This window comes from Chiroxiphia lanceolata, chromosome 2, assembly GCF_009829145.1.
Source record: "Chiroxiphia lanceolata isolate bChiLan1 chromosome 2, bChiLan1.pri, whole genome shotgun sequence".
Lineage (NCBI taxonomy): Eukaryota > Metazoa > Chordata > Aves > Passeriformes > Pipridae > Chiroxiphia > Chiroxiphia lanceolata.
In genome coordinates, this window is record NC_045638.1 from 92,009,388 (window position 1) to 92,034,314 (window position 24,927).

The window sequence follows — 24,927 nt, forward strand, 5'->3', positions numbered from 1 at the left end:
ACTTCAGGTGATACCAGTTTTGCACAGGTGCTGAAAGATATTTTTCATGTTACTAGTTGTGTGTAACTTGACAGAATGGATGTAACAGCCAGTCTAGAGCAACCCTCAGCAGGAGAACAGCAAAAATGAGGAGAACAGAAGTACATCTGTATCCCAGCACCCAAAAGAAGCAATACAATGTAGCATCACAGAGCCCCATGTCGAAATCCATTAGCACTTGAGCGTCCTTATTCAGTTGCAGACAAAAAATAACCTGAGACCATAAACCCACCATTCAGATCACATTATCTGCAGCACCAGCATGTCATGCTTATAGTCTGTTATCTGTGTCCCACATATGAACAGTTCACACTAGTCTGGAAAGCCTCCCCTCTTTCCAACATGCTCTGGAGTTTCTTCCCCACCCCCCATTGCCTCCCACACTGGGCAGCACTGAAACACACTGTAAGGATGTCACTGGCCTCCATCCACTAGTTCCAGAGTGAAACAATGTCACAAACTTTGTTCTTCTTCTTACCTTGGAGAAACATGTTTCTATCAAAAATGAAACTGAGAAAAGAGCTGTGAGCCTGATAAAAGCCTGGGCAGGGGTGGCTGCCCGCGAGGAGGAGGAAGATGGGGCAGAACTCTCCTGGGTCCCCAGGCAGGGACCTGACCCCTGGCTAACTCAGACCATGCACAAAAGTACAGAAATAATTTAGGGGCCACTTCAGCCTGCTGCTGTGGGAATACAGAGCCCACGTCACCTGCTTGTCATTGGAAGCAGAGCTGGGCAGGGGTGTGTGGAAGGCCCTCTGGTTAGTTTGGATTTTCTTAACACAGGTGCAGCGCCAAAGCAAGGGATGTTGCAGGCATTTTCCCCAAGGGAAGTGTGCTACGGGGTTGTTTGGGCCATTGACACCCACCAGCACAGGTATGGAAGATCATATTTTGCAGATCTTGCTGCAATTGTTTCCAAAGTGCTGTAAACTGAAAAGCTTCAATTAAACCAAGTAAGTAATCAAAGCACAGTAAGGTACAGCAACTTCAGGTTTAAAGCAGCCAAATAAATCTATCTCACAGTGTTATCATCAAAGGAAAACATTTAGAAGTCTCTTTTTTTTAAAATCTATGTAATCTGCTCAGCCCCCACAAACCATAAAAACACCCTAAATCATGATCATGTTTGGGGGTTTTTTTTGGAGTAAAAATTAAGTCTTCTGCTGAGTAAGAAACTTAGTTACAAACGAAAAAGCATGATAAAAAGGTGTTCAGGTGCTGTGCAGGGAAAGATTTCAGGGAAGTGGTGGTTCATTTGGAAGCTTGGTGCTTTAGTGACCGAGGCACTGGGGTACACATTGCTTAACCAGTAACAACAGCTCTCTCCAGACCGTAACCTTGCCAGCAGGAGTGTTGGGAATCACCGTCAGAGATAGCTCCAGCAACTAACTCCCTTTGCGGGATCTTCACTCACATTGTACCTCTCACCCTGTGGCCAAGTCACTGGAAAAAAGAGGCATACGTGGAGTCTGCAGGCCACCGATTGGGGCTGGACTGCTCAGCATGGGAATTTGCCGTGGCTGTCCGCCTGGCTCCTGTTAGAGAGGATTACGAACAAAAAGTCCAACGCACAAAAGAGGGAGTGAAAAGTCCTGCAGAGGTCCACGTGAGTTTGGTGGTGGTGTTATCCACCCCACGTTTCTGTAGCACTGGATAGCCTGCTTGATCAGTGCAGAGGATGGATAGCATGTGTGGACGAGTAACACGTCTCTTTTTCTACTGCTTTTCCTCCGTGCAGCTGACAGCGTTGTCATCATCCAGGCAAAAATATGTACAGGGATAGCATGGTGTGCGTGCTGCTGATGATTGGAAGAGTAGTTGGATTTCTATATGTGCAAGAAGGTGGATAACACAACAGCCTCTTGGGACGTATTGGTCTCGTCTTTGCTGGCAAGGCAGGAATGAGGGCACGGAAGTGCGGTGGGGTGGCTGCACGTGGATTTTGTGTTGCAGAACCACACCGGAGCACACAGCGGAGACGGGCACGTGAACGAGATGGTGGAGCCTGATGGTATCTCAGCAGAGGTGCTGGTGTGAGGAGGTGGGTGGTCAGGGCCTGCACATACAGGTGTGGGAGAGTTTGCCAGCAATTAGAGATGCTTCGGCACACAGCCGAGGTGATGGGATGGTGTTATGGAATACCTGCATGCGCAGTGTACGTGTGGACACATTTTCAGTGTGATTTAGCAGACAAAGCACAGGTTGTGTTACAGGATCTGTAAATAACTTGTTGCAGTCTGTAACAGTAAATCCTCCACTCGTGTTCCGGTTCGCTGTGGTGGGATGAAATGTGCACGTGCACCACCAGGTGCAGGACAGAGCAGGGTTTGAGGAGCAATCAGTGCAGTTGTGGAGACCCACAACTTTACTGGGAGAGATGGATGGTACTGTGCCTCTTTGTTGAGATTAATAGAGTTATAGAGATGCTCAACACAGGATAGGCGGCATTATGGGATGTGATTTTGTTTAATGGGAAATTAATGATACAGTTGCATGTGCATAATTGGGGTATACTTATACCTACAGACTGTTCATGTCTGTGCAAAGCAACGATGAGTTTCCTGGAAGAGGGCCACCACAGGGAGCCGAGTGAGAAGGAGCAATGGAATAGAGGGACATGCTGTGTATCACAGAATCAATTAGGTTGGAAAAGACCTCTGAGATCATCAAGTCCAACCATGACGGAACACCACCAAGTCAAACAGACCATGGCAGTAAGTCCCAGGCCTAGTCCTTCCTTGAACAGCTCCAGGGGTGGTGACTCCACCACCTCCCTGGCCACTCCATTCCAATTTCTTCTGTGAAGAAATTCCTCCTGATGCCAAATCTAAACCTCCCCTGTCCTAGTTGCCTGGGAGAATGCGTATCCCTGGGGTACGAATAGTTCTGCAGGTACCAGCAGCCAGGAGAGGAGGAGGCCTTGTGTTGCAGGAGGGGCACTGAAGTCACCGCAGGCTCCCCACACACAGGCTGGCAGTGGCAGTGCCCACGCCGGGCACGGACAGCTCTAGAGGGGTCCTGCGGCCCCACGGGCAGAACGTGCGGGACGGGCACGGTGGGAGGGGAGCGAGCGGAGCCAGAGCCCCGGGGCTGGGGGGGAGGGAGGGCGGTGCCCGGAGCCTGTGCCCGGGGCTGGTGCCAGAGCGCGGTGCCACGGCTGGCCCCGCTCCCCGGGACCCCAGGCGGGGCGGGCAGGGCCGGGGGGCGAAGGCGCAGCCCCGCGGGTGCGGGGCGGGCGGCCGCGAGTATTATGGGATGTCGAGCTGGACGGTGGCTCCCGGCGACTATTATGGGATGCCTGCCTGGGCGCGGGGGGTGTGGTGTGAGTTACTATTATGGGATGTGCGCGCCCGGGGTGTGACTATTATGGGATGTTCTGGGGGGGGTCTTCGCAGTGTGCCCTCCCCCCCCCACCGCGCGCTCCCCGCGGGAGGAGGACCCGCCTATTATGGGATGGCAGCCCCGGGGGGCGCGCGCGCAGGGCCGCGCCGCCGGGGGGCGCCCTGCCCCGGCGCGCAGGGTCCCGCGCGGGGCGGAGGGGGGAAGGGGCAGTATTATGGGATGGGGGGGGGGGGAAGTATTATGGGATGTCGGAGCGAAAGGGTGCGAGCACGGGGGACTATTATGGGATGTTTCTAGGGGGAGGGGGGAAGAGTATTATGGGATGTTCCCGGCGGGAGGGGTGGGTATTATTATGGGATGCCGGCCGGGCAGTGAGTGGGAAGTTCTGAAGGGAGGGTGAGTATTATGGGATGTCTCGGGGGGGGGTGTGTTTGCCGGGGAGACGGGGGCGGGGCCTGTTGCCGGGGTCCCGGGGCATATTATGGGATGTGGGCGGGAGGGGGCGGGGCCTAGCCGGAGGTTTTTTTTTTCCCCTTTAAGAGGCGGTGCCGCGGTCGGAGCCATTTTCCCTTCAGCGGCAGCGGTGGCGAGCGAGGAGCTGGGGTCCGGAGCCGGGTGAGGAACCGGAAGGGAACGAGGGCGGGCAAGGCCGTCTGTCGCCTCGCGGGGCGTCCCCGCCGGCAGGCACCCCTCTTCGCTGGGCGCCCCGTCGGCCCCGGCCGCAGCTGCCCCGGGGACACGCCGTCCCCGTGCCCGGGCGGCCGCAGGACGGGTCCGGCCCCTCCGCCGCCGCCGCCCCGGCGGTGCCGCAGCCCCGGCCCGCGGCGGCCCCCGGGGAGCGGTGGCCTCTCGGCGCTCGGCAGCCGGACTTCCCCGGCCCCGCCCCGCGCCCCCCCCGGGAGACGGTGCCCCCCGCCCCCGCCCTGCGCCGCGCAGCCCCCCTCCCGGCGGGGGCGGCGGAGCGGGGCTGCAGAGCCCGCCCGGCCTTTTGTGTGCGGCCGACGGCGGGGCAGGGCAGGGCCGGCGCTGCGGTGCCAGCTCGGGGCTGCCGGGCCGGGCACCGCGCTGACAGCCGGCCCCGGGGCTCCCGTGGGAGCCCGACTGCCTCGCCTGCACCGCTGCCTTCTCCCAGCCTAAGGCAGAAATAACCGAGGGCACCCGGCTGCAGAGGACGGGAGAGTTTTCCTTTAGGACAGCTGTTTTGGCTTCCTCGCTAGAGATGAGTTGCTGACTCAGTTTAATATCTGGTGTCCTCAAAGCCTTCTCCATCACAACTCTAAGCTGGTACTTGCTGCCAGTGTTTCTGTTTTGCATAGGCTCTAAATCCAGTAAAGTTGCTGTCTAAGCTTTCTCACGTATCCTCTTGGTAGCACTATTGCTTGGAAAAACGGAGTTCGGATCTGCTGTAACTTTCTCTTTTTCTCTTCAATGAAGTACTGGCCGGACTGGCAAGAAGACGACACTCTGTGTAAGCCCAGGCCTCCCCCAGCTCGGAGGACATGGCATCGGGCATTGGATCTCCGTCACCGTGCTCAGGGGGCAGCGATGATGACGAGATGGAGATCCTGTTGAACAACGCTATCCCCCAGCATCCAGGTATGGCAAACCTGCAGGGCATGCATGTGGAATGGGGAGAATGCTGGTCTCAGGCTGAATGTGTGAAATACATGATGTGTTGGGGAGTGTAATTTTTCTTTTTACTGCAAGCCATGTGTATGTTTTTGATATCCAAGTCCCAGGGTTACTTCAAAACGCGAGGCTCGGGGTATTGTGTCAGGTGGAACTGACTTTGTTCCAAGGCATTGCAGGTTGTCGGGGCCTGTGCTTTGAGGAGGTGTAGAGGGTGGAGGCAGAGTATCCAATTCTGATGGGGTACCAAAATACCTGCAAATTTGATATTTCATGAATGGGGAGGGGGAAGAGCGGTAATATGTGAAAGGGCAGGTTGCCTGGCTTGCTTTCATCTGGGAACTCAGACCGGCTGACGTCCAGAGAAAACTGCCCTGGGCTGTTGCGTGACCCACTTTCCTTCATCACCACACCCAATTATTGAGGTTTCTTGTGATTCTTGCTCTGTGCTGCTTGCTCACCTTTCTTTTTCTTGTAGTCCTTGTATCTTTTCCCTCATTTGCATCCTCATCATCAACGTGAGGCTTGAGTTAGAGCCCTGGGAACTCATGTGGTATGGGGGGTTTTTTTATTGCTATTGTTGATGACCTGCTCTGTGGCCACGTACCTGGATTCTTCATTTCCTTGTGGAAAGGAATAATGTATAAACAGATGCGTTGGATTGTAAGACAAGTTTGAGTTTTCATACTAACTCGTGCTGTAATGTTGTAGCGTCATATAAGAGAAGTGTTGTAACTGGAAAGGGAAGATAGTGGTGTGGGTTTTGGGATTTTTGTTCGTTTGGCATTTTTTCTTAAGCTTTGACTCTAGGGTTTTCTGGCATCTCTTGGGCATGGGGCAAAAGGGGACTGTCAGTAAGGAAAATCTTGATGAAGAAAAACTGTTAAATCCCCTACAAAGTAGAGAGTATATATAGTACCTTGGTGGGTCACCAGAGGCTCTAAGTCAGAACTTGGAATAGAAGAAGAGGTGTGATCCCTGAAGGACCTGGTGTTACAGGACTATGGGAGTGAAGAGACATCCACTGGTAATATGGCAGGAGCCAGGTGTGGGACCCCAGGTTCTGAGAGCTTGTCCTCTGCTGTTTCACCCCTGGCTGCAGTAGCTCCTCTGACCTATGGCTTCCTTCATCCTGCCCAGCTCCGGTGGTCAGGAGGCCATTTTCCCTTGGAGGGAGAAGGAGTGACTCTGGCTGTGTTCGGTGGGCGGGGCGGCGGGGGAGGGCGGGTGGCCGCGCTGCTCCCGCAGCCTGCTGCCACAAAGGGAAGGGCTGCCTGGCTGCCCGTGCCCCTCAGGCTGGGGGCAGCCACGGAAGGGGGCACACAGATGGGAATGTGCAGTGGTGGTGGGGAACTGGCATGTGTTCTTCTGGCCAGGCGGTGAGCTTGCTAGCTGTTGGGGCTGAGGGAAGATTCTGTCAAATCTGAATCAGAATAGAGTTGCTGAGTAACAACTTTCCTGTGGAGGAGGAGAAGTAGTGGCTTACTGGCCTGTATTTTGCATGCAGCTGCAGTGTGCTCTGTACAGCTGAAGGGGCTAGATGATTTCTTTCCTGAAGACCCATGAACTGAAACAGTATCCTAGTCAGGTTCTCATGTGGCTACCTGTTTTACACTCTTTCCTCTTCTTGTTGGGCTATGGCAAACTTCTTGTCCTTAAGTTCTGAGTGTAACTCTGCTTGGAGAAGGAATATTGTGTAAATAGGAGGTGTTGGGAGGGGGAAAACTGTGTTCAGTGGTACCTCAGAATAACAATTTTGGAGTATCTGTTGTGAACAGTAAGAGTTATAACTAGTTCTGTTTGTATGGAGCAAGAAACAGACAAGTTGATCTCTGTGAAGTGGGCTATACTGTAGCGCACAGGTGGGGTTTGAATGAGACATGTTGCTTCTTCACATCCAGAACCTGAAGAAGAGGCAGAAGAAGAGCTTCTGTCAGAGGCTGACACCCCCAAAATCAAGAAGAAGAAGAAGCCCAAGAAGCTAAAGGAACCCAAAGTGCCCAAGCTCAGCAAGCGTCAGAAGAAGGAGGTAAGTAAAAGGATGCCTAAGGTCACACTGAAATATGGATATGTAGGGTGAGGGTGCTTACTGATGTTGGTCTATGGCAGCAGTCCTTTGTATGAGTCCTCTAGAGCACGGGGAGAGGGTGATGTTTAGTGCTTCTCCGGGGTGTTTTCTCACAGCTGCCTGATCTTCTCTCTCCCTCCCTCCCCAGCTAGGGGACAGCTCTGGTGAGGGGAATGAGTTTGTAGAGGAAGAAGAGGAGGTTCTGCGTTCTGACAGTGAGGGCAGTGATTATACCCCTGGGAAAAAGAAAAAGAAGAAATTAGGACCTAAGAAGGAAAAGAAAAACAAAGCCAAGCGCAAGGAGGAGGAGGAAGAAGAGGAAGAAGATGATGACTCAAAGGTGAGAAGCTACCCTGCTGACTTGGTGCTTGCTCTTCATTCCCAGGTATCTGATTTGGAGGATCATTGTGCTCTCCATTTGTGATGGCAGAGGGAGTTGGGACTGTTTAGTTTCTTCTTCCTCCACTAGACCTGCTTGACTTGACCCTTTTCCACCTTGCATTCCTTCCTGTCTTTTACTTTAAACATGCATGGAATTTACATTGAATCCAAAGATTTTTCCCACCTTCACTGTCTTCTGTTGAGACTGTGTCCTATGGTGATAAGTGGATGTGGGGCGGGGGGAAATTCCCTGGGTTGTCTGTGGAATGTGGAAGATGTGTGGAAGTTCTACTCTTTCCTAGAGCAGAACCAGAACATTTTCTCTGTAATTCTCTCTTCACAGGAGCCAAAGTCATCTGCTCAGCTCCTGGAAGATTGGGGCATGGAGGATATTGATCACATCTTCACAGAGGAGGATTACCGCACACTCACCAACTACAAAGCTTTCAGCCAGTTTGTCAGGTGAGGTGCAAGCCTATGCACGAAAGGACTCTGGAACAAAAAAAAAAGAGATGGGACAAAAACTACATTCCTTGATTTTTGGAACCTCAGGTGCACATTAGAGACACTGGTGTCATACCTAGAGCAAAAACTGAAGTAACAGTAAAATAGTTGATCCACAGCTTTTTTTGTTTCTAGTCATCGAGATGATGCAAGTCCTCACTCCCAGTCCACTTTCTTCCCTACTATGCTGAATTCTGTTTCTTTTTCCAAACCCCTGAGCGTTTGCATCCTCCCCATAGAGTGAAGGATGGGAGTGGAAAGATTCATTGACTGTTGAGATCAGAGATTAGAAAGGAAGGTAGTTTGCGATAGATGTGCTGATGGGGGTGGCAGCAGGGAGAAATAATGTAGATTTCAGGGTGGTTCAGTAACTCTTCCTTCCTTCCTGCCTTCCTTAACTGCACACAGGCCACTTATCGCAGCCAAGAACCCCAAAATAGCAGTGTCGAAGATGATGATGGTACTGGGAGCCAAATGGAGGGAATTTAGCACAAACAACCCCTTCAAGGGAAGTTCAGGTGCATCTGTGGCAGCTGCTGCAGCTGCGGCTGTTGCAGTAGTGGAGAGTATGGTGACAAACGTGGATGCTGTCCTGCCGCAGCCCCCCGTAGATGTGCCACTCAGGAAAGCCAAGACAAAGGAAGGCAAAGGTGAGATGAAGAGTCTGGCAGGATGATTGAGCGTGAGTGGTATGAAGGCAGTAGCCCTTCTGACTCTTTCTCCTGTGTTTTCAGGACCCAATGCCCGGCGGAAGCCTAAGGCAAGTCCTCGTATTCCTGATATCAAAAAACCCAAAACAAAGAAGGTGGCACCTCTGAAAATCAAACTGGGAGGATTTGGTTCCAAGCGTAAAAGATCATCAGTAAGTGATGCTCCTACCTTGACTTTCTGAGGAGGAGGTGATGATGTTCTAGGAATGCTGGGGGGGATATCTGCTGCCCCCCAGCACGTGTGTCTGAGTGACACAGCTTTTCTCTTACCTCAGAGTGAAGATGATGATCTGGATATAGAGTCAGATTTCGATGATGCCAGTATCAACAGCTACTCTGTTTCAGATGGATCTACAAGCCGTAGTAGCCGCAGTCGCAAAAAACTCAAAGCTGGGAAAAAGAAAAAGAAAGGTATTGATACTTGCTGACAATGGGAGACAGCACAGCTAAGTGTGTGGAAAAAGTGGAGAACGTCTGTGCAGAGTTTGGATATTTAACAGTATACAAGAGTTTTGGATTCTGGGTCTCTGCATTGCTGTGTAGGCTGTTGGGAGAGTACCCTTGCTGTACGAAGCCTGTACCTGTGGCTTGTACTACTATAACTCCTCACCACCCCTCTGCAGGTGAGGAGGACTCCACAGTGGCTGTGGATGGCTATGAGACTGATCACCAGGACTACTGTGAGGTGTGCCAGCAGGGAGGAGAAATTATACTGTGTGATACCTGCCCGCGTGCCTACCACATGGTTTGCCTGGACCCAGATATGGAGAAAGCTCCAGAGGGCAAATGGAGCTGCCCACACTGTGTGAGTAATGAATTCCCCAAACAGTGCGAGAGACCATGGAGGAGGAGGATGTCAAGTGACTTGGGGCTGCTCTTCTGTGGTAATAAATACGTGACTTTGTTTTTCTGATTTCCCTCTCCTATAGGAAAAAGAGGGCATTCAATGGGAAGCAAAGGAGGATAACTCCGAAGGTGAGGAAATCCTGGAGGATGTAGTGGGGGATGCTGAGGAAGAGGATGACCACCATATGGAGTTCTGTAGAGTCTGCAAGGATGGAGGAGAGCTGCTGTGCTGTGATGCCTGTCCTTCATCCTATCACATCCACTGTCTGAATCCCCCATTGCCTGAGATTCCCAATGGAGAGTGGCTGTGTCCTCGCTGCACTGTGAGTTTCTGCTAGTACCATTCTCCTGTTGCTACGAGAGTTGATTGATCTAATCCCTTCGGTTTATCATGTTTTCCTGGAAGTGATTGGTCCTTCGAAGACTCTTACCTCCTCTCACACTTTTGTCATAAAACGTAAAGGCCTGGCTCTTTGTGGCTGTATTGTGCCTTGTTGATTGGCTGCCTTCTCCAGACAGTGGGAAGGACCAGATTGACAGCCTTTGGGTCTCATGAAGTTTGCCCATGTGCAGGGTTGTTGGGTGGTTTTTAGTCCAGGATGCCAAGGCTCACTTTTCTTGACTCATGTATCTGTGTAGAAGCAGAAGAACAATTACAAGCAAATTCAGTGCTGAAAGTATTTTAAACTGATGCTGACACAAACTTGGTTTTTATTTTGCAGTGTAAGCTCTGTAATGCCAAGCCCTTTTTTAGTAGATGGTTAGGAGAAATATCACACTTATCCAGAAAGTTCTTGAAATAATTAATGTAAGTGGTGTTAGTTGCTTTCATTAGGTGATACGGACTTAAAAGATGATGAACAAAAAAGCCATTTCAGGACATAGCCCTATGCTGGGCCCTTAGTTCTACAGCAGAATACTTTCTGCACAAACTTTAAATGAAGTTGTGGTTGGACAGACTACTGGGCTCATCAAGCCTAGCAAATTCTATCTGCATAGTAAAGCTGTGAAAGTGACTCTGTGTTTCTACTCAGTGCTTCTGTGTTGAAGTACCTGCACTCTGATGCATCAACCTTTGTTTAACTTTCCAGTGCCCAGCTCTGAAAGGAAAGGTGCAGAAGATCTTGATCTGGAAGTGGGGTCAGCCCCCAGTTGGCCCCGCACCACCACGTCCACCTGATGCGGACCCCAACGCTCCACCCCCTAAACCTCTGGAGGGTCGGCCTGAAAGGCAGTTCTTTGTCAAATGGCAGGGCATGTCCTACTGGCACTGCTCTTGGGTGTCAGAGCTGCAGGTAGGTGGAGGACTCTAACCATGTTAGAAGGATGGATAGCTGAGGGTAAAACACCTACTAACTGCTTGTGTCCTGACTTCAGCTGGAGCTGCACTGCCAGGTCATGTTTCGTAACTACCAACGCAAAAATGATATGGATGAGCCACCCTCAGGGGACTTTGGAGGGGAAGAAGAAAAGAGCCGAAAGAGAAAAAACAAGGACCCCAAGTATGCTGAGATGGAGGAGCGATTCTATCGATACGGGATCAAGCCAGAGTGGATGATGATCCACAGGATCCTTAATCATAGGTAGGTGGGGGTAACAAAGAGGATTTTCAACAAAGACCTTAAGCAGGGCTAAGGGAGAATGGAAGAGCTAATCTGCAATATGACTGGGAGAAACAGTGGGACTTTTTTTGTTGGTATGGCAAATATAGTTGTTCTGTTTCTGTTGCTTCACTAAGACCTCCTTCCCTTCTCTTGCATTTGAGTAGATTGGGTGAGTAGTGCCATTTCACTGTGCTTAAGACTTACTGGTTTCTTCCACAGTGTGGATAAGAAGGGAAATGTCCACTATTTGATTAAATGGAGAGACCTACCCTATGACCAGGCTTCCTGGGAAAGTGAAGATGTGGATATTCAAGATTATGACCTCTACAAGCAAGGCTACTGGAATCACAGGTAGGAGGAGTATCTAGAGGTTGTGTTCTCACTTCCCTCAAGAGAAAATACTGGCATATGTCAGTCCCCCTTGTTGCTGACTCCTTAGGCCTTTGGGTAGGGGCCTTGTACCTCTCCACCAGTTCATGAAGGCTCCAGCCTTGTTCTCTTGAGCCTATTGAGTTGGATGATTGCCCTCCTATTCTTTGCAATAGTTTTCTCTTGATCTGTTAACAAAAAGCCATTAAACTGACATGTTCTTGGGACTGTCTCTGCTTAGGGAGCTGATGCGAGGTGAAGAGGGCAGGCCTGGTAAGAAGTTAAAGAAAGTGAAGATGCGGAAACTGGAAAGGCCCCCTGAGACTCCCACAGTAGATGTAAGTTAATGTTTATTGCTTAGAAACCATTTGATCTGCTTATTTTGGGATGCAAGCAGGTAAATAGAAAACTGAAGAGGGAACAGCATATGGTTTAGAGTTCCTTCATGACCTAAAGCAAAAATGGGTTATGGAGCCTTCAGACAAAGGTCTATCTTGTCCATTGGGTGAGACTCTAGGTGAAAGGGTTTTACAAAAATAAGGTGGGTACCTTTGGCCATTTGGGAATTAGGTTTGGTGTTAGTCTGGTTGTCACCTGTGAAGCCTTGTCTGTGCTAATGAATGTATGGGTGACTGAGAAAGGACTCTTGGTAGCTATCTAGCTACCTTAGCTATCTAGCTTGGGTAAAGGGTCTTAACTCTTCTTTTCCACTGTAGCCAACAGTGAAATATGACCGGCAACCGGAGTACCTCGATGTAACGGGCGGGACCTTGCACCCCTACCAACTGGAAGGACTGAACTGGCTGCGCTTCTCTTGGGCCCAGGGTACAGATACAATCTTGGCTGATGAAATGGGTCTGGGAAAGACTGTGCAGACAGCAGTGTTCTTGTATTCCTTATACAAAGAGGTGAGAGCTGGGAGGTCACTACCCCGTGTATTAGTGCCTGTATTAGTGGTTGCAGTCATCTAATGCTCTTACTGACTCTATTTGTAGGGCCACTCCAAGGGTCCCTTCTTGGTGAGTGCTCCCCTGTCCACAATCATCAACTGGGAACGAGAATTCGAGATGTGGGCCCCAGATATGTATGTAGTGACCTATGTTGGGGACAAAGACAGCCGGGCCATCATCCGTGAGAATGAGTTTACTTTTGAGGATAATGCCATACGTGGAGGCAAAAAAGCATCCAGAATGAAGGTATGGAACTCTGCTGTAACGCAAGCCTGAATTAAGAGACACACTTAGGCTGGCTTTCTGCAGCTGAGGTTCAGATACTCTGATGTCCCTGGGAACTGATTATACTTTTAGTTTCCAAGGGGAAATAACTGCAAATTGATGACAAGTGGGCGTTTAGACTCCTGCTGTAGACTGTTTAAACACTCGACTAGTCTGAACTAATTCAGTACTGAAAAAAGAAAGCTAAGATAATACTGACTGTAGGCAAGTCCCCGTGTCTTTCCTACTTAACCTGTAAAGTTGTGTATTGTTTCTACAGATATAAGTCCATTGTATGTAAAAGACAAATATACAAAAAAAAGTATGAACTTTTTAATCTTTCTGAGGAACTGGCTGACAGTGAGGCCATGCCCAGACAAGAAGGAAGAGTCTGATATAGGTGGCTAGTTTCTGTAGAATTTTAGTCTTCCTAGTAAAACCAATATGGAAGCTAAAGCATTTTCATTGGCAGAGGTAGATAGGACTCCTTTCCTTCCCTTGAAATTAAACTACATTGAGTACTAACAGTAATTTAAAATTCCATGGTAAGCTATTTATCTTTTTTAGTCTTAGCTTTTTGATGAGCCACTCTTCTCTGAATCTCATTTCCTTAACATGCCTCTACTCACAACTTAGTTGTTAAACATCTGTGTTAGAGTATTTGGCAGCTGTCCAAAAGTAGCAGATATTGAGGGGGTTGAGGAGACTTACATGTGTTGAGAGTAATGGGGGATTAAAAGACTAAAATGGTTTGGGCAGCATTTTGAATCTTGTGACAGCAAATTGTCACAAGAAAAGTGAAAAGTTCTTGATGTGCTATTTGACTAGGGCTCATGAGGATAACATGGAGAAACACTGCATCTGTTTTGCATGGGACCATTCCTCTATCCCGTTACATGTTCATCCTTTTCCTTTGCAGAAGGAGGCTGCTGTGAAGTTCCATGTGCTTCTCACTTCCTATGAACTGATCACTATTGATATGGCCATACTAGGCTCTATTGACTGGGCCTGTCTCATTGTGGATGAAGCTCACAGGCTGAAGAACAATCAGTCTAAGGTACAGAGAAGCATAGGTGGTACATAGGCATGGCATATGCTGGGGGGGGGAATGAGCAGAGAGTGTTCGCAAGATTCAGTAGCTGCTTCTAAGCTCATAAGTTTGTCTGACAAGTCTTAGTCATTTGTTCAGTAATAAATTTCATGTGTTATTTAAAAGAAATTTATCAGCCTTTGTCTGTATATCAGTCATCATTGGCAACAACTTTACTTTTATACAGATCACTGGTTGAAACACAGGGTTAAATACAGACCACTGGTCAAAACACCATTTCTTTCCAGGTGAATGGGCAATTGATGTAGACTGGAAAACAGAAAAACCTGGATGTGGTTGTTGCTCTGAAATACAAACTGGCTTCTCTGAAAGCAGGTCATATATCTGCAACACCTTTATTCTGAAAAGGTGTACCATGCTGAGCATAAAACAAGCTCATGGGCACAATTACCCTGCTTCAAGAGTAGGCTTGCTCTCTGGATTCATCCAGCTTTGAAGCAGAACTAATTAGATGCTATACAAATGGAAGAGGTGGGCAGAGGTGTTCAAAAATGTCTGGGTAGGTGCTGAAAGCCGTATAACTGCTTTCATATGAAGCTGCACCTTAACTAAGCTTGTTTGAATTTAGTAGACTTGACCGTACTTCCTTAATCCAGCCCCTCCATAGGCCTTTGTGCCTTAATCAGTTGGGTTCTAGTGCTCAGGATGCTAAAAACAATTGTTATTGGAAATCTGGTTTTAGAGGTTCTTGGAGACTGCGTAAGACAGCTGCTGCTGCTTGATTTCTGTTTTTTACATTTAAATGGCTTTAGCTTTTTGGGTCTTGGCATGAGGCATCTTCATGAGGCATCACAGCTGTGCTTGCAATTCAGTTTCTAGATCTTTGTAGGCACTGAGACTGGATGCCGTTCTGTGCTTAGCATTGAAACTATTGGGAGTACGAATGAATGCTTACTATTAATATTCATTAATTGAAAGAGGATGTAGAGGCTCAAGGTTACACTCTGATGCTATTGGTTATCCACCCAGAACCATTAAATCTACTTTTTTCTAGAGCAGTTTCCTGCTTACAGGTATTTGGCTGCAAGACAGATCAGATGCTTCTTCACAGATTGAGGTTATCTACTAAAGTTTTGCAGATATCATCAGTAACTTCCACATTTTATTCCAAAACGAGAATGGTTTTAACTGTAACTATATAGAAAGATAAGTCCCCATGGAGGCCACTAGAAGGATTCTTCTTGCGCGATAACCAAAACATAAGTGATAGTGGGTTTTTCTTTGTTTCCTTTGTTTTTTGTTTTCCATCTAGTACAAGCTACTTTCATTAAGTTTGACCTTGTATCATGTTAAGTGTAAGATACACAAAGAAATTGCCAAGCTTGTAAGTAAAATAGTGCTCTATTGTCAATTCGTGCTGCTGAACATGGTACACTTGTGCTTTTTGGTGCAGTACTTTAACTGCTCGCTACATCTGTCTGGAATTAACTTCATTGTTGTGAAAACCAGCACAAATTACCTTGAAGACACATTGGCAAACTCTTAGCTCTCTTTCTCCTCTGCTTATTCAGATCTCTGGAATATTGCCAGGATTGATATGAATAGGAAGAGTGACTTAGCTATTTCTAGAATTCTCAAGGCAGAGTAGTTGTAGGAACATGGAACACTAATTTAAGAAGACAAAGTACATAGTACTTTAAGAAGAAAAAGTACATACAGTCTAGAAGTGATTGGTGGCCTGAAGGAGCTTGTAACTTGTAAGAGCAAAGGAAACCTTACCAGCACCTGATAACTTGTAGGAGTTGCTGCAGTCATGTTTTAGCTATGCACAACAATGATCCAAATGAGATCAGTCTAGTGACCCTGATTGGAATGTGAACTACTTGGAGCTCTTGTCCAAACAGCTGATGTGATCTAAATTGAAACCTAGCTTGGTGTCAACTTTTTTTTCCTAGGAGATTTATTTTTTGTAGGCTTACGACTTGATAAGCCTTTAATATGTTTGTGTTTGGTTTTGTTTGTTTAATTTTCTCACCATTTCTTCCCTGCTCTCTACTTTCCAGTTCTTCCGTGTGCTGAATGGTTACTCCCTCCAGCACAAGCTGCTGCTTACAGGAACTCCCCTGCAGAACAACCTGGAAGAGCTGTTCCACCTGCTGAACTTCCTGACACCTGAGAGATTCCAGTATGTCTTGCAGCGCAAGTCAGCCTGCCTGCCTTGTCACTCCTATCCCCTTCCTTGCTCTTTTTCTCTTTTTCCTTTGTGGCATTTGCTGAATGTCTATTTCTCTGCAGTAACTTGGAGGGCTTCCTAGAAGAGTTTGCAGATATTGCCAAGGAAGATCAGATCAAGAAGCTGCATGACATGCTGGGCCCGCATATGCTGAGGCGTCTCAAAGCTGATGTTTTCAAGAATATGCCATCTAAGACTGAACTCATTGTCAGAGTGGAGCTGAGCCCTATGCAGAAGTGAGTGTGAGGATGAAGCACCTGCTGTCGAGTTGCTATTTCTTTGTTCTGCAGTTTCAAAGAGGATGCTGAAACAGCCTTATCCTCATTATAGGGCTTTCTGCACAGTGGATGAGAGGAAAATTTCCTGCTTCCACTGTAGCAGAGGAAGGACTAATCCTGTACACTGATGTAAGGGATAAAGAAATAGTGATTGTCACTGGCAGAGTCTGGGTAGCTGGCAGGTAGTGCCACAAGCTGTGCAGAATCTAGCAAGAGAAGAGCATGTTAGTCATTCTCACGAGGTGTGTCTGAGTTGTACCTTCTTTTTTGTTTCAGGAAATATTATAAATACATTTTGACAAGAAACTTTGAAGCACTGAATGCACGAGGTGGTGGTAACCAAGTCTCGTTGCTCAATGTTGTTATGGATCTGAAGAAGTGCTGTAACCACCCCTACCTCTTTCCTGTGGCTGCTATGGTATGTCCAGTCACTTACTTTGTATAAGCAAATTCCCTACTGGCTGTTATCAAGGAGCCAGTTAACTCCCTAGTTGAAGCATGGAGGGGTTCCCATTCCTCTCTTTTTGCCTCTGTTTTTTTCATTTTGTCTGTATTTAGACCTAACATGCTGGAAGGCCTTTTTTTTCAGCATATTTTTATGACAGGTAGGAGCTATCTCATGACTCCTGCAAGATGGTGAAGAGTAGGGACTGAGTAAGAAAGAGGGGGGTGTCTAGAAGTCAAATTGTAAGAGAAAAGGCACAGGGTAGCACTGATGTTTTATACAAGCAGTGTACTACGTTGTAGTTGTGCCAAGGTAAATGACCAGGTATGACCCAGCATCTGATGAACACAGCTGGGGACTAAGGCCAAGTTACATCCCTTCAAGCTGTTTTTGTCCCTTACCCCTTATTCCCGCTTTCTCTTTTTCTTCTCAGGAAGCTCCAAAAATGCCAAATGGCATGTATGATGGCAGTGCACTTATTCGAGCCTCTGGAAAGCTGTTGCTGCTCCAGAAGATGTTAAAGAACCTGAAGGAAGGGGGTCACAGGGTGCTCATATTCTCTCAGGTATATGGGGAAAAACCTTAAGGCTCGGAATTCTTTTTCTGAGAAAGAGCTCTGTTGATCTGGTATCTCCTTGTCCCTCACTCTTTCATGGTGGTGTTTTTCTGGTGTGCAGATGACTAAAATGTTGGACCTTCTAGAAGATTTTCTGGAACATGAAGGGTACAAATATGAACGGATTGATGGAGGAATCACAGGGAACATGCGTCAGGAGGCTATTGATCGCTTCAATGGTATGGAGTCTCCTTTTTTCCTGTAAAATGAAAACTATCACCTTGGATGTGCATAGTGGTCAACATGAGATTGTTGTGGCCCAAGCTTTCCATTGCTTTCCTGGAATGTTAAGTTAGTAGTAATTCCCTGTCAAGTGATGTGGGTCAGATAAAAATCCTTGTTTGAGTGTTAAACTCTCCCTTGATTAGTTTTATTCTCTTTTATCTAAGCTCCTGGAGCTCAGCAGTTCTGCTTTCTGCTTTCAACTCGAGCTGGGGGTCTTGGTATTAACTTGGCCACAGCAGACACTGTGATTATCTACGATTCAGACTGGAACCCCCACAATGATATCCAGGTGAGTCTGAATGAGCCCACTCACTGTGGAGTAATCCTCAGGAAGAGGGGGAGTGAAATTGTCAGGAGGAGTGAAGGAATGTGAGACTTCCCATCTAGAAATATGCAAAATTAGAGCAGTGAGGATGGGTAGAGATGGGCAGTGAAATAGTGGAGCGTTCTTCCAGGGTACAGCCTTCACTAATGTTAAGAGCCAAAATGAAGGCAACTGGGTAGGTGGGGTGTATCAGACAACTACCTGTGTAGCTCTAGATTATTTTGAGCGCATCTCTTTTCTAGGCCTTCAGTCGTGCACACAGAATTGGACAGAACAAGAAAGTGATGATATACCGCTTTGTGACAAGGGCCTCAGTGGAGGAGCGTATCACTCAGGTGGCCAAGAAGAAAATGATGCTAACTCATCTGGTAGTGAGACCAGGGTTGGGCTCCAAGACAGGCTCCATGTCCAAACAGGAACTTGATGACATTCTCAAATTTGGCACTGAAGAGCTCTTCAAGGATGAGGCTACTGAGGGGGGTGAGTGCCTGGAAGTAGAACCAAAAGGGGTGGGCAAATCTGTCTCCTTATGTAGTGAGAGACTGTGGACACAGTGCTGATTATAGCTCAACAGAGAGGTCTAGGCTGGCATTCCCTTTCCTACTCCCTCAAGATCCACACAGCAACTGTGCCTGTGCTCTTCCTTCAGGGGATAACAAAGAAGGTGAGGACAGCAGTGTCATCCACTATGATGACAAAGCAATTGAGCGTCTGTTGGATCGGAACCAGGATGAAACAGAAGATACAGAACTTCAGGGCATGAATGAGTATCTCAGCTCCTTCAAGGTGGCCCAGTATGTGGTTCGTGAGGAGGAGATGGGGGTGAGTAGGAGTTGGATGTCAGCTAGTATGTTCTGCAGAATGATGGACGATCAATTAAGTAAATTGAGCTCTGATACTTTTAAGGACAAGCAGGCATATATCTGCTATGACAGGTTGGGAGTTGGAGCATAGAGCCCTAAGTTAGTTACCTTTCTGGCAGGAGGAAGAGGAGGTTGAACGGGAGATCATTAAGCAGGAGGAGTCAGTGGATCCTGATTACTGGGAGAAACTGCTGCGTCACCACTATGAACAACAGCAGGAGGATCTGGCCAGGAATCTGGGCAAGGGCAAACGTATCCGCAAGCAAGTTAACTACAATGATGGCTCTCAGGAGGATAGAGGTACAAATCCACAGGACCCTGAGGGAAAAATGGGTGTAAGTATATCTTGCTGGGAAGTAACGGAGTAGCGTCTCAGGCTCACGTGCTGTTTTTCTTTCAGACTGGCAGGATGACCAGTCAGATAATCAGTCAGATTATTCAGTTGCTTCTGAGGAAGGAGATGAGGACTTCGATGAGAGGTCTGAAGGTAAGTTCTGGTGAAGCTAGACTTCTTGCATCACTTTCTCTGAGTGTAGAAACAGCTGGGACTCGGTTCGGGAGATTTATACATTTTGTGGTGCTGTTCTGCCAGGGAAATATTCACACAACAGTGTGCTGTGCATTGTCCCTCCTCCTTAGCTGCATTTCTCTCTTCAGCAGCTCGTCGGCCTAGCCGCAAGGGCCTGAGAAATGATAAGGATAAGCCTCTGCCTCCCTTACTTGCCCGTGTGGGGGGGAACATCGAGGTAAGTAGTACCAGGAGTAGGCGTTTGCATCCTATCTGCTTCTGTATGGCTCTTGCCATGTCTGCCTGTCTCCTCCTCCATTCTAGGTTTTGGGTTTCAATGCTCGCCAGCGGAAAGCCTTCCTCAATGCCATCATGCGCTATGGAATGCCACCTCAGGATGCCTTCACCACTCAATGGCTTGTTCGGGACCTCCGTGGCAAGTCAGAGAAAGAGTTTAAGTGAGTCTGCATTAGGCAGGGATGGAAGACAGGCAGCATCTAGTCCCTTCGGGAAAGAATGAGAGTGGGGCCTTGGAGACTACACTTCCTTAATGTAATAGTTGATTCTTCATGGGAGGATGAAGTATAAGCTGGGAGAGATGACGGGGTTGTTCCCTGCTCTCTTACAAAAGCAAATGCTTTCAGAGGAGTAAGCATGTAATGAATACTCTCCCTGACTTTCCTAGGCTTACGGTTGCTTCTGGCTCAAGTCTCTTGAGTCAGCTTTGTGTCCTTTCTGTATATAGTAGTTCTGTCAGGAAGTTCTCCCTTGAAGGAGCCTGGAGCCCCAGAACTTGTGTTACTATGGGTTAGGAATCCTGGGGTAATTTCCCTTATGTGCTAGAAGGTGTCTGATGATGTGTGTCTCCAGCCAACTTGATTTATGGACTAATTGCTTTTTTCAATTGTTTCAGGGCCTATGTTTCGCTGTTCATGCGCCATTTGTGTGAACCTGGAGCTGATGGTGCAGAGACCTTTGCAGATGGGGTCCCACGGGAAGGTCTTTCTCGACAGCACGTCCTTACTCGCATTGGGGTCATGTCACTTATACGCAAAAAGGTAGGTGCCTGGCAGAGCAGTGTGGCCTTTGCTGTCCGTACAGCTGTAGTCACACTGTAGTCAGTGAGCTAGGGAGTTAACTCTCCTTTCACACCTACTTTTGTTGTATGCTGAGTGATCCGCCTCTGCTGGTTTGAGGACGAGCTTTGTATGACTCTCCAATGCTATGTCTTTCCCTCTCATGCAGGTGCAGGAATTTGAGCATGTAAACGGCCGCTGGAGTATGCCAGAACTGGCAGAGATAGAGGAGAACAAGAAGCTTTCACAGCCAAGCTCGCCCTCTCCAAAAACTCCGACTCCTTCAACACCAGGGGATACACAACCGAATACACCTGCCCCTGTTCCTCCACCTGGTGAGGGCTCCCCCCTTGTACAGCCCTGCGTCCTGACCTCATCCTGGCTGTTCCCCTCACCGGAACTGTGGTGGTGGGGTCTGGAGGTGGACGCAGATCAACTTACTCTCATGTTAGGAGGGCTGCCAAAGACATGTGCAAACCCTTAAAGGCAAGAGAGGACACTAGCTTTCCTTGGATAAGCTGACATCAGTGAGAAGTCCAGCATTTGTAGTGGGCAGGAAAGGGGTGGGGGGTGGTTGTGTTGAGCGATGTTGGTTCCATTTTGATGGGCCTCATCTCTGGGAGCAAAGGAGATGTGTGCTTGGTAACTGGGAGGGGAAGACCTTACTAATGGCTTCTCTTCTTTTGTCTGCTGTGCTGCTCTGGTGTGGGGAATACACAGAAGAAGGAGTAAAAGTAGAAGAAGGAGCCAGTGCTAAGGAGCAAGGAGAGCCATCTGAATCAGAGAAAGAGCTGAGTGCCTCTGCTGCTGAAACAGAGGTCCCAATGGAGGTGAGTCTTGGGTGGCTTGTTTGCCTCACAATATCTCTTGCAAATTTCTCTACTTTTGACCTCTCTTTGTTGTTCAGCTGATAAGACAGAGATGAGTTCTTGGAGTGATGTTTAAAGGTAACTCTCAGATCCTCAGAATTGGCCTGACAGTTTTGTGCATCTTTGCTTTCTAAATTGCTGAAGCTGTCTTCTGTTTCCATGGACTGCTTTACCTTGCTTCTCACTGATTGCTGTCCTCTGCAGGGTGCTCAGCCTGTGGAGACACCACCACAGGAAGCAAAATCCCCAGCAAACCCCACAGAAGCAGATGAAAAAAAAGTAGAGGAGCCGGAAGTAAAGGAAAGACCAGATGAACCAATGGAAGTAGAGAGCAAAGGTACAAAACACTTCATCCTAAAAAAACAGGCCTGAATGTAGAAAAACACTGGGGAGTTACAGAACAGTATTGGGTTTCTCTGGTTGAAGAATAAAACTGTGGACTTGCTGTGTTCCTCTACATCTCATGTTCCTTTTCCCTCCTGCAGCTGATGTGGAGAAAGTGGAGGACAGAGCACCTATTGAGAATCCTCCTGAACCTCCTATAATCACTCTGGATGAGAAAGGTGTGAGGAATGATAATTCCCTTCTCTCCCTTAACCTCTCTTCTGCAAGGAGTCCTTGTGGGTTCAGCTTGTGTGGTATCTTGTTTTTCTAATAATTTCCTATGTGTACAGATGAGAAAAAGGATGATGATAAGAGAGACGTGGTGATGCTGCAGAATGGAGAGATGCTGAAAGAGTCAGTAGATGAAAGGCACAAGAAGGCAGTAAAGCAGCGCTTCATGTTCAACATAGCAGATGGTGGTTTCACTGGTATGAGATCTTTATCTGCTTGAACTGGTTTATATGCCCCTGCTTGTGTTTGTGAGATAACTTCCAACCCTTCTGGTGTCTCTTGCCTTTCCAGAACTACACTCCCTCTGGCAGAATGAAGAGCGGGCTGCAACTGTCACAAAGAAGACCTATGAGATCTGGCATCGGCGTCATGACTACTGGCTCCTTGCTGGGATTATCAAGTATCCTTGCCATGATGGATCCATTTTCCTGCCTTGTACATATAATTTGTGAAGGTGACAGTCCTGGGTCTGTCTGGAGTAGGCTGAGTGATAGGGCTTTATCCTCTTTCAGAAGAGTGATAGTGATGGTGGGAGGAGGAGCTTCCTGCCAGCACAGTTAACACTTAGCAGGACATAGTTCTCATTCCTTTTCCTTGGCTCCTGTTCCTCCCCTCCTGTTCCCCACCCACTCTGAAGAACAGTACTGCCTGGGCTGTGTATTCCCTTGTTCTCACTGCCTTTGTTTGCCTGAGCTCATCCCATCTCAGTCATGGCTATGCCCGTTGGCAGGATATTCAGAATGATCCACGTTACGCCATCCTCAATGAACCCTTCAAGGGTGAGATGAACAGGGGTAACTTCCTGGAAATAAAGAATAAGTTCTTGGCAAGGAGATTTAAGGTAAGAATTTGTCTTCAGTTTGATAACAAAAGCTTCAGTTCTGAGTTTCCATTAAGAATGTAAAAGGTTTCTGCAGTGCCTTTCATTTTAGGGGAAATTAAAAAAGGAATCAATATATCTTAGGGTCACGCAGTTGCTCCATGATAGTAGCTCTCTTTTTTTCTGGAAATAGTACCAGGGAGCTTGGTTCAGTGCTCTCTATCCAAATGTTTATTCAACAACTGATATGCAGGAGGCTTAAGATTGAAGTGGCGTTTCCATCACAGCTTCTGCTTGGTCTGCTACAGCCTACTCCATGTGCCTGAACAGAACTGTAAGGATTGGTGAAAGGGTTGCCTTCGGTCTTTACCTCATCCTCTTCAGGAGTGAACATGGCTTAGTTGTGGGAGTGATTTAAGACAAATCCAAATAAAGGCCATGTAGGTCTCAGTGTTTGGGCAAAACATTAATTCATTATAGTCTGGATGGTCAGTTCTGCACTGACAGGATTCTTGTTGATTTCTCCAAATGCTTATAAGATTTCAGATTCTTCCTGTAAGTAACATGGGACACTTTTCACTTGGATTCAGTGAGAAATCTCCATCCCCTTTGTCTCAAAGGAAGAGTAGAATGGCAAACAACTTGGTCTGTAAAGAGAATCTGAGGAGGAATGAGAATCCGAGAGGATTTGTAGTAGCCTTTTATTAAACCTGATGTAGCCTGGTTTTCTTGTGTACCTGGCTTAGCTTCATGAAGCCTTTATTATAAAGTTTTGGGCTACTCAGTAGAAGAGGCTGGTGAAAGAAGGTTCAGGTGCAGAATGCCATCTTATGAGAGGGTGAAGAACTGGAGTAAGACTAGGGGTGCAGACAGGCCCCCCCTTTCAGGCAGCTGCTGAAAGACACTTTCCTCCCCCCCCTTGCAGCTCCTGGAGCAGGCACTGGTGATCGAGGAGCAGCTGCGGCGAGCTGCCTATCTGAACATGTCTGAAGACCCATCTCACCCTTCTATGGCTCTGAACACACGTTTTGCAGAGGTGGAATGCCTGGCTGAGAGCCACCAGCATCTATCCAAGGAGTCAATGGCCGGGAATAAACCGGCCAATGCTGTGCTGCACAAAGGTAATGCGGTGTGATAAACAAGGCTGGGGTAGGTGCTTTACCGTTACTGTCCCCTCTCGTTTTTTCCCCTCTGGGGTGTCCCTTTCCCCTCGGAACAGATGTCCCTTTCTCTTCTAGTTCTGAAGCAGCTGGAGGAGCTTTTGAGTGACATGAAGGCCGATGTGACTCGTCTGCCTGCCACCATTGCCCGTATCCCGCCCGTGGCAGTGCGCCTCCAGATGTCCGAGCGCAACATCCTCAGCCGCCTGGCCAACCGCAGCAGTGAGCCCCCGCCTCCACCCCCGCCCCAACAAGTATGTACCCTCTCTGGTCAGTAAGCATTGCTACTGAGGGAGGGGGGGCTCCATGGGCAAAGCTGGGCTCTGGTGACCAGCCCTCGAGTCTCAGATCCTCTTCTCTCGCCCTGCAGGTGGCCCAGCAGCAGTGAGTCCCTGGCCCAGTGCTGTTGACGTTTTGGCCAAGCTGAAGTGACCCCCACCCCACCCCACCCCTTCACACTCTACCCCTCTGCCTGACATTCCTGACTGGGTGCTGTTTCCCTCCATGGAAGCTGCTGCTCAGGTCTCTGGGAGGAGAAGAAACTCCTTCCTCTGCAGCCAGCCCGTTGGAGCAAGGAGTGTGTTTAGGAGAGAGGGGGATGGATGTATGATGGACTCTGTATATAGTGACTGGAGGCCCCAGCGCCATGTCTGTTACACGGAGAACCTGGCTGTGTTGCTCGTTGCCTCCGCCTGGAATTCCAGTTTTTGTTTTTAATTTTATTTTGAGTTTGTTTACTGAGAAGAGTGCGCAGGCAAGACCAAGTAAAAGCCAGGACAGAGACAAAGCTACCTCCATCAAAATCCTTTTTAATACAAAAACTGACCGGACTCATCCACTAGTAAGCAGCTTGAAGACAAAAGCAAACAACAGTGAAGAAAAAAAAAAAAACCAAGAAAAAAACCAGAGCAAAACGTTGATAAAACTGAAAAATAAAGTTTCCTTGTATTTTATTTTGTTGTCTCTATTTAGTATTTGACCGGTTGGGTAAGTATTTACTCAAGGGCCAGGCTCTGTCCTGTCCCACAGAATGATTCTGGTTGGAAAAGACCTCCAAAGCTGCGTCCAACCTGTGACCGATCACCACCTCCTCCAGTTGCCGAAGTGCCACGTCCTGTTGTTTCTTTAACACTGTCA

The 24,927-nt window shown here is 48.0% G+C and overlaps 1 protein-coding gene and 1 non-coding gene across 6 annotated transcripts; both read left to right on the forward strand.

The window, feature by feature from the left end:
• Nucleotides 1-3,625: 3,625 nt before the first annotated feature.
• On the forward strand, nucleotides 3,626-24,685 carry CHD4 (chromodomain helicase DNA binding protein 4). Of its 5 annotated transcripts, none has more exons than XM_032679212.1 (41): nucleotides 3,626-3,642; nucleotides 3,922-3,996; nucleotides 4,816-4,977; nucleotides 6,912-7,039; nucleotides 7,227-7,418; nucleotides 7,803-7,921; nucleotides 8,372-8,613; nucleotides 8,698-8,825; nucleotides 8,949-9,084; nucleotides 9,297-9,478; nucleotides 9,603-9,842; nucleotides 10,611-10,814; nucleotides 10,897-11,102; nucleotides 11,343-11,474; nucleotides 11,734-11,830; nucleotides 12,209-12,400; nucleotides 12,488-12,688; nucleotides 13,626-13,763; nucleotides 15,821-15,942; nucleotides 16,053-16,226; nucleotides 16,545-16,686; nucleotides 17,147-17,278; nucleotides 17,391-17,508; nucleotides 17,719-17,843; nucleotides 18,122-18,359; nucleotides 18,529-18,701; nucleotides 18,862-19,042; nucleotides 19,119-19,229; nucleotides 19,400-19,488; nucleotides 19,575-19,708; nucleotides 20,164-20,308; nucleotides 20,496-20,661; nucleotides 21,047-21,156; nucleotides 21,400-21,532; nucleotides 21,681-21,758; nucleotides 21,870-22,007; nucleotides 22,102-22,210; nucleotides 22,519-22,651; nucleotides 23,556-23,751; nucleotides 23,869-24,044; nucleotides 24,161-24,685. In XM_032679212.1, exons 3-41 carry the CDS (start codon nucleotides 4,881-4,883, stop codon nucleotides 24,176-24,178), a joined length of 5,775 nt encoding a protein of 1,924 aa, XP_032535103.1. In that variant the 5' UTR covers nucleotides 3,626-3,642; nucleotides 3,922-3,996; nucleotides 4,816-4,880; the 3' UTR covers nucleotides 24,179-24,685. The 5 variants fall into 5 exon arrangements, with proteins under 5 accessions (XP_032535103.1, XP_032535104.1, XP_032535106.1 ...); XM_032679213.1 differs by lacking the exon at nucleotides 3,626-3,642 and adding an exon at nucleotides 3,762-3,777; XM_032679215.1 differs by lacking the exon at nucleotides 3,626-3,642 and having other exon boundaries at nucleotides 3,898-3,996; nucleotides 19,403-19,488.
• LOC116783549 lies at nucleotides 20,689-20,827 on the forward strand. The gene has a single exon (XR_004355745.1).
• Nucleotides 24,686-24,927: the final 242 nt, after the last annotated feature.